Source organism: Octopus bimaculoides, chromosome 2, assembly GCF_046866305.1.
Source record: "Octopus bimaculoides isolate indiv1 chromosome 2, ASM4686630v1, whole genome shotgun sequence".
Classification (NCBI taxonomy): Eukaryota; Metazoa; Mollusca; class Cephalopoda; order Octopoda; family Octopodidae; genus Octopus; species Octopus bimaculoides.
Genome location: NC_142929.1, coordinates 132,465,272 through 132,478,298, shown reverse-complemented (window position 1 = coordinate 132,478,298; position 13,027 = coordinate 132,465,272). Strand labels below are relative to the sequence as shown.

At 35.2% G+C, this 13,027-nt stretch overlaps 1 protein-coding gene across 2 annotated transcripts in view; it reads left to right on the top strand.

Annotated features, from left to right (window-relative positions):
- Positions 1-12,587, top strand: part of LOC106867959 (hyccin) — a 331,646-nt gene extending 319,059 nt beyond the window's left edge. For both annotated transcript variants that reach the window (XM_014913039.3, XM_014913040.3), the window contains 2 exons: positions 4,514-4,673; positions 9,489-12,587. In XM_014913039.3, the coding sequence (XP_014768525.1) occupies positions 4,514-4,673; positions 9,489-9,940 (612 nt within the window). In that variant the 3' untranslated portion in view covers positions 9,941-12,587. The remainder of the gene's footprint in view (positions 1-4,513; positions 4,674-9,488) is intronic.
- The last annotated feature ends 440 nt before the right edge of the window (positions 12,588-13,027 follow it).

The window sequence follows — 13,027 nt, the reverse complement described above, 5'->3', positions numbered from 1 at the left end:
TCTCAGATTCACACAATTATTGCAGCAGTCCTTCAGTTTTTCTAAGCCCTGTAAAAGAACTGGGAAGGCTGGGCCTCCAACCAGGCCTTTCACGATACTCTTAAAGCCAGGAACTTTTTAGCACCCCTTGTTTATTCACTTAAATAAGAATCTAAATGTGTGCTATGAGTATAAATCCCTCTCTTTCTCTCTCTTTATTCTCTTTTGCATAATTTCTCAGCAATTCAGCAACAGACTTCCATCATTGCTAGATGCTTTATAGCATTTAGTAAGCATTCTTCTGTCAACCATTTACTTTCCTATCATAATGGAGTACTCTCATCTTTTTTATAATTACATTTTCTAAGGAAACAGACATTTTTCCTTTGTTAATAATTCAATTTTGTAGGTAAACATGTTTTTTTGTTTTTGTTTTTATGAAGGTAAACATGTTCACCTTCACTTTAAACAAAGTAAACACTTTTACTTTGCATTAAAAAAAAAGGCAAATGTTTTGCATTACAAACTTCATTCCGATTTCATAATTATTCAGTTTCCATTAAGGAATGAAATCGAAAGAACAAAAGAAAGAATGAGATAATAAAAGCAAAAGATGAGAAAAGAACAAAGACCTGAAGCTGAAGAAAGTTTTACTCCAAACCAATGATTAGAAAGAGCCAACAACATGACTTTGCACAAACATGTACAATATCAATGGTATCAAAAGGAAAATCAACAAATGCAAAGAGGAAAAAAATGGAATGTGAACAAAGCTGATTATATCAAAAGGATATGTTATAATACTATTCCACACATACAAAAACAGCCATACCAACAATCCAACATACCCCCATCATCAGCTGCCCCATGGATATCATTATGGTTTCAACACCTTAGCAGTACCATTCAATCCAGTGGTGTCAACAGCACTAAAATAAGTATTGTTTGGGAACAGGCATCAAGAGAGTAAAGTGTGATAATGAAGAACAGCAAGCAGAATATCAAGGACTTTGTAAAAAGGGTCAAGGGCAATGAGAAAATATAAATAAAGAATACATAGTTGCTTAATTTGAAAAGCTTTAAAACAAGAAGGCAATGTTAGAAACAAGTTAGTGCTCCTTTGACATGTCATCACAATGTGCAAGTTACTGTTGAATCATGAAACATCAAAGGAATAGACAGATCCTGTCTTCACTGTGACATTTTGAGATTTCAGAAAGAAGTCTCTAAACTGTTGCCATCATAGTAAAATGTGACTTACTTCCCTGCAGCATTATTCTAATAAACTGAAATACTCTTAAGAAAGCTAACGATTTCATGAAAAATATCCCAAATTATGATTGTGTCATTTCTTTTACTTCATTTTGATGCACAATTACTATACCTATTCTTATTGTTTTAGAATTCAAGGGCATCATTTTCTTATTTCTTGACTGCCCACAAGGAGCTACACACAGAGGGGACAAACAAGGACAGATAAACGGATTAAGTCGATTATATCGACCCCAGTGCATAACCAGTACTTATTTAATCGACCCTGAAAGGATGAAAGGCAAAGTCAACCTCGGTGGAATTTGAACTCAGAACGTAGCAGCAGACGAAATACCGCTAAGCATTTCGCCTGGTGTGCTAACGTTTCTGCCAGCTCGCCGCCTTATTCAAGGGCATCCTATTCTACATCTTTACGTGGAACTTATGACCAACTTTCCACTATTGTTGCCAATGAACTTTACAATACTAAATAAAAGCACCCAAAAATCACCCGATTTCGACTCAAAAAATTGATCCAACCAAGCTTTCGATTCTGCATCAGTATTGAATGAAACTCCGCGCATAGCATTTGAACGAGATCGAAAGAAGTGGAAATCCATTGGTGCCAAATCAGGAGAGTACGGTGGTTGTGGCAGCACTTCCCAGCCATGCATTTGAATGGCTTCCTTGGTCATATTAGCGATACAAGGGTGGGTGTTGTCGTGCAGTAGAAGAACTCCATGCTGCCGATTAGGTCTTTTCTCTTGAATAGCCGTGTTGAGTCATTCCATCTGTTGAACATAGAGTTCCACATTGATCATTTAGTTCTGTTCAAGCAATTCGTAATGGATAATCCTTTTCCAGTCCCACCATACGCACAACATCATTTTACACAGATGAAGATCTTGTTTCACGCGCTGTGTCGCTTGCTTACCAGGGTTAAGCCATTCCTTACGCTGCTTCATATTGATGTACAGGCACCATTTTTCGTCTTCAGTAATGATCCGGTAAAGAAATCGTTGCTTGTGTCCATGAGTTGAGCGGTGATGAGCAAGCAAACCAGCGAAGATTGTGGCTTGTTGATTTTTGTTGTTGTCACTTAAAGCATGTGGAACCCATGCTCCATACTTCTGAACTTTTCCCATTGAGTGAAGATGCTTTTCTATAACAGTGTGGGAGCATTCCATTTTCTCAGCCATTTCCCTTGTCGTTTGATGAGAATTTTCATGCAAAAGTTGGTTTAATTGCTCTTCATAGAACTCAACTGGATGGCCAGAACGAGGTGCGTCTTTGAGGTCAAAATTTCCATTCTTGAACTTGGCATACCAATCATGAGTGGTTCTTTTAGCTATGGCACCCTCTTCATACACAGCACAAATGTCATAAGCAGCTTTTGCAGCCTATATAACCTTGATTAAAGGCAAAAAGGTGTCAAAAATGCTCATTTTTCTAAACTTGACATTCCATTTTAATGATCTGAAAATAAACAAAAATTAGCTAAAATTAACTAGAAAATAAACAAAATAGATTCCAAAATAATTCAAAAATAGAATTCTCGAAAAAATAGATTCCAAAATTAAAAAAAAAAACGGCAGGAACTTATATATATATACATGATCTGATCAACAAGTATCTGGACTTTTACTTTAGTAACGAAGCTAAAGCATGCAGAATGAAGCAGCTTGGCACAGATTGACCTAGGACTCTGCTGTGCATGTACATTAAGTTTTAACGTTCTATCTCACTTCTGCTGTTTACAGCTGTGCTTGGAAGGAACATGTGTAGCATGTGATCGTTTTGTTGACCATGACAGAGTAAGTTGAGCAGAGAATCTGCATTAAATTTTGCCAAAAGCTTGGCGATACCTGCTCAGAAGCCTACGCAAAGTTTTCATTGTTCTCGACACAACCACGGAGATCTTGTGCAACTGAAACCTAAGTGTCCTTTTGATCAGCTGAAAGCAGTTTTGGCACAAACTTGGTAGACACGCTTCTCATACCCAAATCTTCAGTGATAGCAAACTAAACTGAATCATAACTAATCTGCACATCCTCTAATAACTCACGGATGGTGATTCGATGATTTCCCATCACAGCTGCACGCACATCTGCAATGTTGTTATCATTTCTGCTGGTTTTGGGTCTCCCAGAACATTCATCACTATTGACATTTTCCCGGCCATCTTGGAAAGATCTGAACCAGTTGTACACTTGTGTGCTGCTCATACACTCCTCTCCATACACTTTCTGTAACTTTGCGTAAGCCTCTCAGTAGGTATCGCCATGACAACTTTCTCTGTCATGGTCAATGCGACAATCTCATGCTACACACGATCCTTCCGAGCACTGTTGTAGGCAGCAAAAGTGAGCTAGAACGTTAAAACTTGGTGCACATGCACGGCAGAGTCCAAGGTCAATCTGTACCAAGTAACTTTACTCTGTGTGCTCTAGTTTAGTTACTATGGCAATGGTCCGGATACTTATTGATCAGATCACGTATTTTCGATGATATATATATAATCAACAAATGAGAGAAAGACATTCTTTATCAATCACATTGATTGCTTTGACCCATCTTACATCAATCCCTAATGGGTGAGATACTGTACAACTGGTTGTGGTGCATCCTATGGTACAGCTGTCTCTTGTCAGTCACTCTTCAAAAGGTACTTTGCTCAATAAACTTGGTTTTGTTAGGTTCTATTATAGGGCATGGTATTATTTGCCTGTAGCTGGTTGTATACATGTTTTGTGGTTTGGAATTATATATATATATATATATATATATATATATATATATATATATTTGGAAATGTGCTGTGCGTGAGAAGACCCAGCAAGCCAAGTAAGATCGTTGCCAGTGCCCCTGGACTGGTTCTTGTGCGGGTGGCACATGAGATGCACCATTTTGAGCGTGGCCGTTGCCAGTACCGCCTGACTGGCTCCTGTAGGATTTTCGAGCGAGATCGTTGCCAGTGCCCCTGGACTGGCTTGTGCGGGTGGCACATAAAAGACACCATTTCGAGCGTGGCCGTTTTCGTGCGGGTGACACGTAAAAGCACCCACTACACTCTCTGAGTGGTTGGCGTTAGGAAGGGCATCCAGCTGTAGAAACTCTGCCAAATCAGACTGGAGCCTGATGTTGCCATCCGGTTTCACCAGTCCTCAGTCAAATCGTCCAACCCATGCTAGCATGGAAAGCGGACGTTAAACGATGATGATGATGATGATGATATATATACATGCATATATTTTCAATAATTGGAATACTCAATTTCTTTCAGGTCACAAATGCTGTTCGTAATTGTTTGAAATATAGTCCTTCTGGTCAACCAGACACTGCAATGGGAATTGGTGTAGCACTTTCTCCAGCCCCATCTTCCTCAGTAACCATGTCAAAATCTGCCATTACAAATGCATCTTTCAGAGCCACAAAATTACCAGGTAACTTATATTTCACTATTTTAATCACAAATTAATGATATATTTTCAGTTGCTGTTTTTTGTCTTTTCCTTTTTTTTTTTTACACACATTAGATACATACACTGATTATAGCTGAAAAGGCAAATACCTTGCTATTTTTGTTACGATGCTCTACAAGTTCAAACCCTGCCAATGCCAACTTTGTCTTTCATCGATAAGATAAAATAACCATCAATTGCTGGGGTCTATGGTATTGACTAACCCCTCTTGTCTAGTTAAATTTATTTTTCTGGATTTCATCCTCGTGCATTTACAAGGGAGATTACTCTATAATTTTAATTTTACTTAATTCTAATTCCTGACATTTTCACAAGGTCACACTTGGTAGGTGGGGAGAATGTAGGTCATTAAAAAAAGGCTTTGTCAGCAGGACAAACGTTATGCCTATCATCATTTTTAGGATATATGTGTTTGAAAATGGAGACTCGGCACAAATACTTGTCACACTAAATACATTCAGAGTTTAGATGGTAGTATTAGACCAGACAATAAATTTAGTCTATCACACAAGATTCAGTCAACCCAGAAACCTGGTTGGCACTGTTCTGTCAAGGCAAAGTTATCTCTGTTGATATCTTAACTCAGAAGAGTCCTTGTAACTAAATAAATACCCCTTGTCATTTTGTCTGCACCTTTCAGTTTCACCCAACTCACTACTCTATATTAATAGTTCCATTTACCCACTACTGTTTATCTAATATCAAAGTATTGGAGCAGTGCTTTCCAAAGGATTGAGCACGTCAGAAATTTTTTAGCATCCATGTGAGCATCCGTCACTCAAATGCCATATCGACGATTTTATCTTCAAAAACTTCGTGTGTTTCAATTTTTTCTTTGTGCATTTGTTGTAAAATATGCAGGCACACAATGCACAAGTGCACAGCTTACAGAGAACAGCGTATGTCTGTGATCCAACCTCTGTCTTTTGTCAAAAATAGTGTATCTTGGACTATTTTATCAAATATCTTCTTTTGTAAGACATTTGCTTCACAACCATTTGGTGTGAATTCATTCCCACTGTGTGGAACCTTGGGCAATTGTCTCCTACCATATTCTCTGGCTGACCTAACCATTGTAAATGTATTTGGTAGACAAACTGAAAGAAACCCATCATCTGTGTGTGTGTGTGTGTGTGTCTCCTTCTTTTGACGTCATAGTGCAATAGTTGTAAATGTGCCTCACTGTTACACAAGTGTTGTTTCCAACCTTCCATGGATGCCTGTCCAATCATTTTGGAAATAATACCTTGTTTATAAAAAAGTGAGGATTGACGAAGGAAGGGCCTCGAATGTGCTTCACTGGATCCCGCTTGATCCCTGCAAGAATGGAAAAGTAGAAGCTGAAACGATAGAATTAGAGTGAGTTAAACAACTAACATCTGTCTCTCAAATTTCTGGTCTTGTGCGTATGTTTGAAGTAATTGTTTTTATCACTTTCCAAAAAAAAAAAAAGAAAGAAAATTTAAATATTGCTTCGAATATGATTGATAAAGTAGAAACTTTAATCACCTTGATTTTTAACGAAAGAAATGCGAAACAAACTACAGTAGTCACTACGAAGCAATTAAAAAAAAATCACCTATATTCTCCCAGTGACCTTATAATTTCTCTCCCTTGATTGAAAAAATATCAGAAGGTGTCATTTAATTTACAATTATTTTTTTAAAATATAAAAATAGCAGTTACGTCATTTAGAATTAATCTAATGTCACTTTTACTTCAAGGGAGACAACTTCATTTGCAATTTGAAACGAGAGAATTTGTATTTTTCTCTTTTTTAGCTGTAGATCTATCCTCAAGCTACTCCAGCCATAATGACCACTTCTTTTTGTTCACACTGTGTTTTTAGGACAAGTTATCCAATATGTTATTTCTTTTTAGTTTGTAGGCTGAGATTTGAGAAATATTTGACGTCTAATTTTGGCAGATCAAGCGATCTTATAAACTCTATTAATAGTTGGTTTGAGCTTAAATCATTGATTTGTATTTCTCCGTTACTGCTTAAAGGCAAGGGAAATAACTTGGGACATAGCAACATAGCAAATTAAAATCAGAAATTAATATGAATTATTTTTTATTAATCAACCATTTAAAGTAAATTATATACTTTATTTTACATGGGAGATGATTTTTTGACACTTTCTTTATCATATATAAAATATAAAACAGAAAGTTAGTAAAAATAGTTGCTTGTCTTTTATCCTTTTTTTTTTAGGGAGTCAGAATAACTGCCTGTAATATTCCATTTCTATGAATTTGTCCTACAGCTAGTCTAAAGTGATCATGTACTAATATAGTAGAGATGTTAGAAACAGCAATGTCAGATTCACTGTATGTTTTGGTGTATTGGCATAATGCCCTACCACATGGTTTCAGGTTCAGTCCCATAGTGTGACACCAAGGCAAGTCTCTACTACTCTATATTACAATCAAAGTTTTGTGAGCTGATTTCATTGACAGAAACAGAAAGAAACCAATGATACCTGTGTCTTCTTGTCTTGACATTGTGTGCGATACTTTTAAAAAGTCTTATCACATATGTGGTGTCATTTGTTTCTGGTTTCCATGTCAGGTGATGGGGGAAATAATATCTTGCTTGGAAACAGCTGAAGAGGGTAACAGTAAGGGCACCTGGCTGTAGAAAATCATCTTCAGTGAATTCCATATCAACCAAGGAAGCATGAAAAAAAATGAACATTGAATTGATGATTGCAGTATTTGTTCTGGTTCTTTGCCTCTTGAGGTCAACTTTGTCTCTCATTTTCTTGGGTTGATAAACTAGAATCATCATCATCATATGTCCATTTTCCATGCTGGCATGGGTTGGACAGTTTGACTGAATACTGGTAAGCCAGGGAGCTACACTAGGTTCCAGTCTAGTTTGGCATAGTTTCTATGGTTGGATGCTCTTCCTAGCGCCAACAACACCAAGAATGTAGTGGGTGCTTTTTACATGCCACCAGTACTGGTGCCATTGACAAGACACTGGCTTTGGCCACTAAATTAAATACCAGTATTTAATTTAGTATTCAATAGATTTGTCCCACAAAATTTGTGACCTTTTGTCTCTATATTAGAAATCAGTGTTTAGTTTTGCTTTTATGTCCTGGTTCAACACCTGTTAGAATCAATTTTTATTCCTCTAGAGTTGATAAAATAAGTGTATTGTTTCTTTCAGATTCAGTTTTACATGAAGTCAAAATAAGTAACTATTATCATATTTTTATATTAACTACTGTTATTGTTTTTCAGGAAGGATGTTTGAATACTTTCTTTGCAAGTTATTTTAATTAAAAATTACTTGGATTGTTTATAATGAAAGGAATGCATTTGAATTGCTGAAGAATAAAAACTGTTAGTTTCATTTTATGGCAAAGGAGAAGTGATGACAATAAAATATAAGACAAGATAACATATGGAGCTACCTAATTTGGTGGTTCTGCAATTTCTATGTTCAATGAATGCCATAAAATATTTTGTGACAGTGTAAGAAGAAATATTTAAATTAAAAGTAGAAATCTAAGTTGCCATTTGCTTTACAAAGCTGATCCCATCCATGCTAGCATGGCAGACAAACATTAAATGATGATGAATGATATATATATAGTATTGAATATATTGTTAAATATTCATATATGTATATTTTACATAGTGCAAACATCTATATAGAACTGAATATGTTGGTTAGACTGGATAGATATTTCTATTATTATTATTATTGAGTGAGAGAGCAATGCATGCCATCAAAGTGACACTGGGATAAAATATACAAAGCCCAGTATACCCATCATGACTACCTGTTTGATAAAGGTACACCAGGCACATGCATCACAACTATAAGTGCGCGACACGGTGATCTCATATCAAGATAATCAGCACATGACCTTGCAGGTGGGGCCCAGTTAGAATTTTCTTCTAGTCTAATAGCCCATCCTACTCAAAGGGTTGTTTGTTGAACGAAACACCTATGTTTCCAAATGTGAATTATCCGAACCCCACTGAACACATGGCTATGATGCTCCCCCACTACTTCTGCTCGTGATCAGAAATGCACATATCGTCAGCCACTAAGGGACATGCTCAACTGGTTAAGGTCAAACAAATAACAAGCAAATTTGTGGTTTTGAACAGGATATTTACTGTAGCCCATCTTTTAAACCAAGACAAAACAACAATGTACATGATAGCACTTCCAATCATTTAAGTTAAGAAGCCATGAGAGCTGCTGCCTGGTACTGCATCAGGGCATTTATTATTATATTAAACAGTGACAGTCTAATTTTTGTAGACTTTCAATGATAAAATATGTGTGTGTGAGAGAGAGAGAGAGAGGGAGAGAGCTGCAAGTGCATTTTTAGGTTTCTGCCAACCAATTCAAAGATTTTATTAAGATTCAGTGTACAAGAAGTACCTGTGCAGATGAATAATTCTCAGTGGGTATAGCTTGCACTGCACTACCTCCACCTATTGGCCCAAGAAGACTTTCACCAGTGTGACATGAGAATTGACAAAACTGGGAACTTCCAAGGCCTCAGGTTTTATTTTGGAGATTTCCTTCTCCTAGTAGATTACCAACCAAGATTAAAGAGCTTCTACCTGCTCATGAGGTAAGCTATCCCATGCCAGACACCAAACTGACACCCAAACACTACATAGAGTGATTGAATATCATTCCAATGTTCGACACAGAGCAGCTCATAAATAAACAAAAAATGTATGTATATATATATATTCAGATGAAAATTAAATGGAATTTTTACACTTTTCTTTGTGCAGATGATATTTCAGTTCCAGACGAGGAAAATGATGCATCTGCCAAACCTCTTCCAACCATTGATGAGGATGCTGACAGTCCAGGGGAAAAGTCTAATAATAAACCATCCAGTCGACCACCAAAGAGTGCCCGCAAATCTGATAAAGCTAAAAAAGAACGGCGTAACAATTCTGATAGCAGCGAACTTCCATCTTTACGTTCTTCAGTGTTCAATGGAGAAAGTAATATTACAGATATTTCTGTAGCCATCATTAAAAACCGCGAGCGAACACTTGTAGATAGCTTAGAGATGTCAGACATAACACCAAAAATGCCTCCTACATCCAATAGTGTTGATGACTGTATCATGGCCGCTGCTTCAGCATCACAAGATGACAATGACAAAATGCACGTTCAGGTCAAATACAAAATGCAGTCTTCCAACAGTCTTGGAAAAGATATGAAACTTGCTTAAAGTTGGCAGCAGTCACATAGCAATAACGTAAGCCATGGGACTTGATATTTGAAGTTTAGTCTCACCAACATCAAATATAAGTGACATCGTGTTACAACCATCTGTTAAGTATTATTACTGTGATTCCATATTGTTTGTAATTTATCCTCTCTAAATGATTATGAGTTATTACAAAAACAAAACAAAAACAAAAAAATGGTAAAATGGTATTTGTAAGCATTTTTTGTTTTTTATTTTTCCCATTTTAGTTTCTTCACAGTTCACTTCACCGAGATTTGTCTAGTTTGGAAATCGTGGTTTTTATATAGAAACTTTATCATAAAAAGACACCATTCACCCATTCCCTTGCAAGATTATATATATATATATATATATACACACGCAGAACACATATTCTAGTTGTATCTTTGAAGCTTCTTGTATTATTACTTGTGTTTCACATTACCAATTATGCAAATAACTGAAGAAGTGAAGTGGCCTGACAGTATATAAGCAAAGATATTGGTAAACACATCAGTATATGATGTGTCTTTGAGATTTGGTTAGTTGCCAAAAAAATACGAGAAAATGCATTCCATATTCATCTATTTCATTGTCTTACACAGAACATGTGACATAATATATTTACATGCAAAGGCTTATTTTCATCTTTTCAATTTCATATGTGTAAAACTCAAAAGAAAGGAAAATGTTTGTTGTTACGAGAGTTTTACTGTTGAAGAATAACTGAACTTATTTTTTCCCAATAAATATTCTCTTCTGAAGTATGGTCGTGCCATTGTTAGGGAAATAAAATATTCTAATCGGTTGGTATTTGGAAATTTCTCAATAAACATTGATGTTTGTGTTTGTAAAATTTTACCATTTCAGTCTTTTGTCCAAGAATGCTGAAGACTGGAATAAAAGTTTATACTTCTCCAAAAGCAAAACATCACACCTTTTTAGGCCATTAATATAGCAGGGCATGTGTTCTATAGTAGACCAATTGATTTAATAGTAGTTTACATCAACATCTTTTAAGCTCAAGATATACTTAACCCCCTCACCCATTTTCACAGCACCTCCTGGTCCCTGGGTGACTTTAGCAGAGTCCTGTCTGTTGCAAGCATTTGAGATAGGTCTCTAGTTTAAGGAGTTTTGACAGCTCTGTAAAGGCTCATAGGTACTGCCTTTCCAATTGACAATAAGATCAAAAATATTTTGGATGTGAATTGGTGAGACATCTGAATATCTGAATGTATACATACATATATGCTGCAAGAATCAATATAATACTATAACTGCTTTTTACAGTTTTGAACAAAGGATTGCAATTGGTGAATCCTTGTAAGCAGTTCTATTGATATTTATGGATGAATTCCAAATACCAACTGGCAGAAATAGTTTATTTCCCACATAATGGATTTGCCAGATTTTGGCATTACACTGTCACATTTTTAAGTAAAAAAATAGTATTTGGTTATGCAGCAGTACTAAAAACTGTACCACAGAAACCTTCCTTGTTTTTGCCTGTTTTTTTTTTTTACACATAATATCAACTGTTGTTGCATGTGAGCAGATGTTCTTTTTATGACAATTGAATAGATGCATTTTCTAACAGTTTTTCAACGACTGATTATATTTTTATGTTTTTATGATCATTTTTGCTTATATTTTGTCATGTTACTTCTTAAATCATTTAAATAACTAATAATATGAAATATAGAATAAGATTTCAAGAAGCATCGGATTCTAATAAAATATACAAACTCTACATGATGTATACTATGTACTTGTTTGATTGCAATTCAAAAGAAAACTTCACCAATCTCTCTCCCACTCTTTATGTGTGTGTGTGTACATGTTTATATATATTTACACATATATAAATATACATCATATATATGCATATATATATATATATATATATACATATGTATGTGTGTGTATCTATAAAGTACCCTCCATTTTTAGACGATATACATAGAAGATTTTCCTTCTAGTGATTGGGAATTTGTTGTTTTCTCTTTTGTATATAATATTTTATTATGAATGATCATCTTCATATTTTGGTCTGAAATTCCTCATCACGTTTGGAAATTGTTGTTAAATGTTACAAAATGTCTACCAAGTAAAATTTGGATGAATAGGACAACAGTATGTAAGGGTATCTTTGAGTATCAAAATTGTTGCATTCTGAATTTATTGAAAAAACAGAAAAATTTTCATCTTTCATTTTAAATACCATAACTCAATAAAATAACATGATAAAAAAAATTATACAAAATCACTTTGTCAGAATAAGAATAGCAAAACGTGTTGTCATCAGGTAACTTACAGAAAAATATCTCAAACATGATGGTAGTTTGTTTAAATGCGAAAATTTAAAACTGAATACAACCGTTTGTAGTTAGAATTTTAAAATTAAAAGTTCTTACTCCAGAATATCTGAAAAGCTCAGATGATGCAAAGCAAAATGGAAACCGAAAAACACTGTTCTATCTTTATTATATTGATTCTGACTCATTCTTCTTGGTGGTAGCAGTGTCCTAATCACTGGAGCAGAATGCACTGTTGTTTTAATATTTCTATTTCTACTTTTCTTGTCCAAGTGATGAGAATAAATTCTGTTTACAATTTATAAAGATATGTTTTTTTTTGTTGTTGACTTTTTGTTATTGTTTCATTTCTTTATATTGTAAAATTACCTTAGATTTATTTATTTATTTACTAACACCAGTCTGCACAATATGAAGACAAATTAGTGACTAGATTTATTTATGTCCATATTTAACTGCACATATTTTGTTGTTTATTGGCAGGACTCATAATTTTGTATGTCTGATTTATGTAGCTGTGAGAAATGGGTGCTAGATTTCTTGGGAGTGTTATCTGAAGCAGATTAATTACCTAGGTATTCACAATGAGTGAAATAGTAAAAGAATGATTTGAGAAACTAAATCATAACAGTACGATTATGAGGCCTATTGAATATAATATCTGGCAGTGTAGGCTATAGTCTAATCACACGTATAGTCAACCAGGTGATACATGAAGGAGTCATACTCATGACTGGTGTAGCAGCACCATAGTCAACTGCTACAAAGG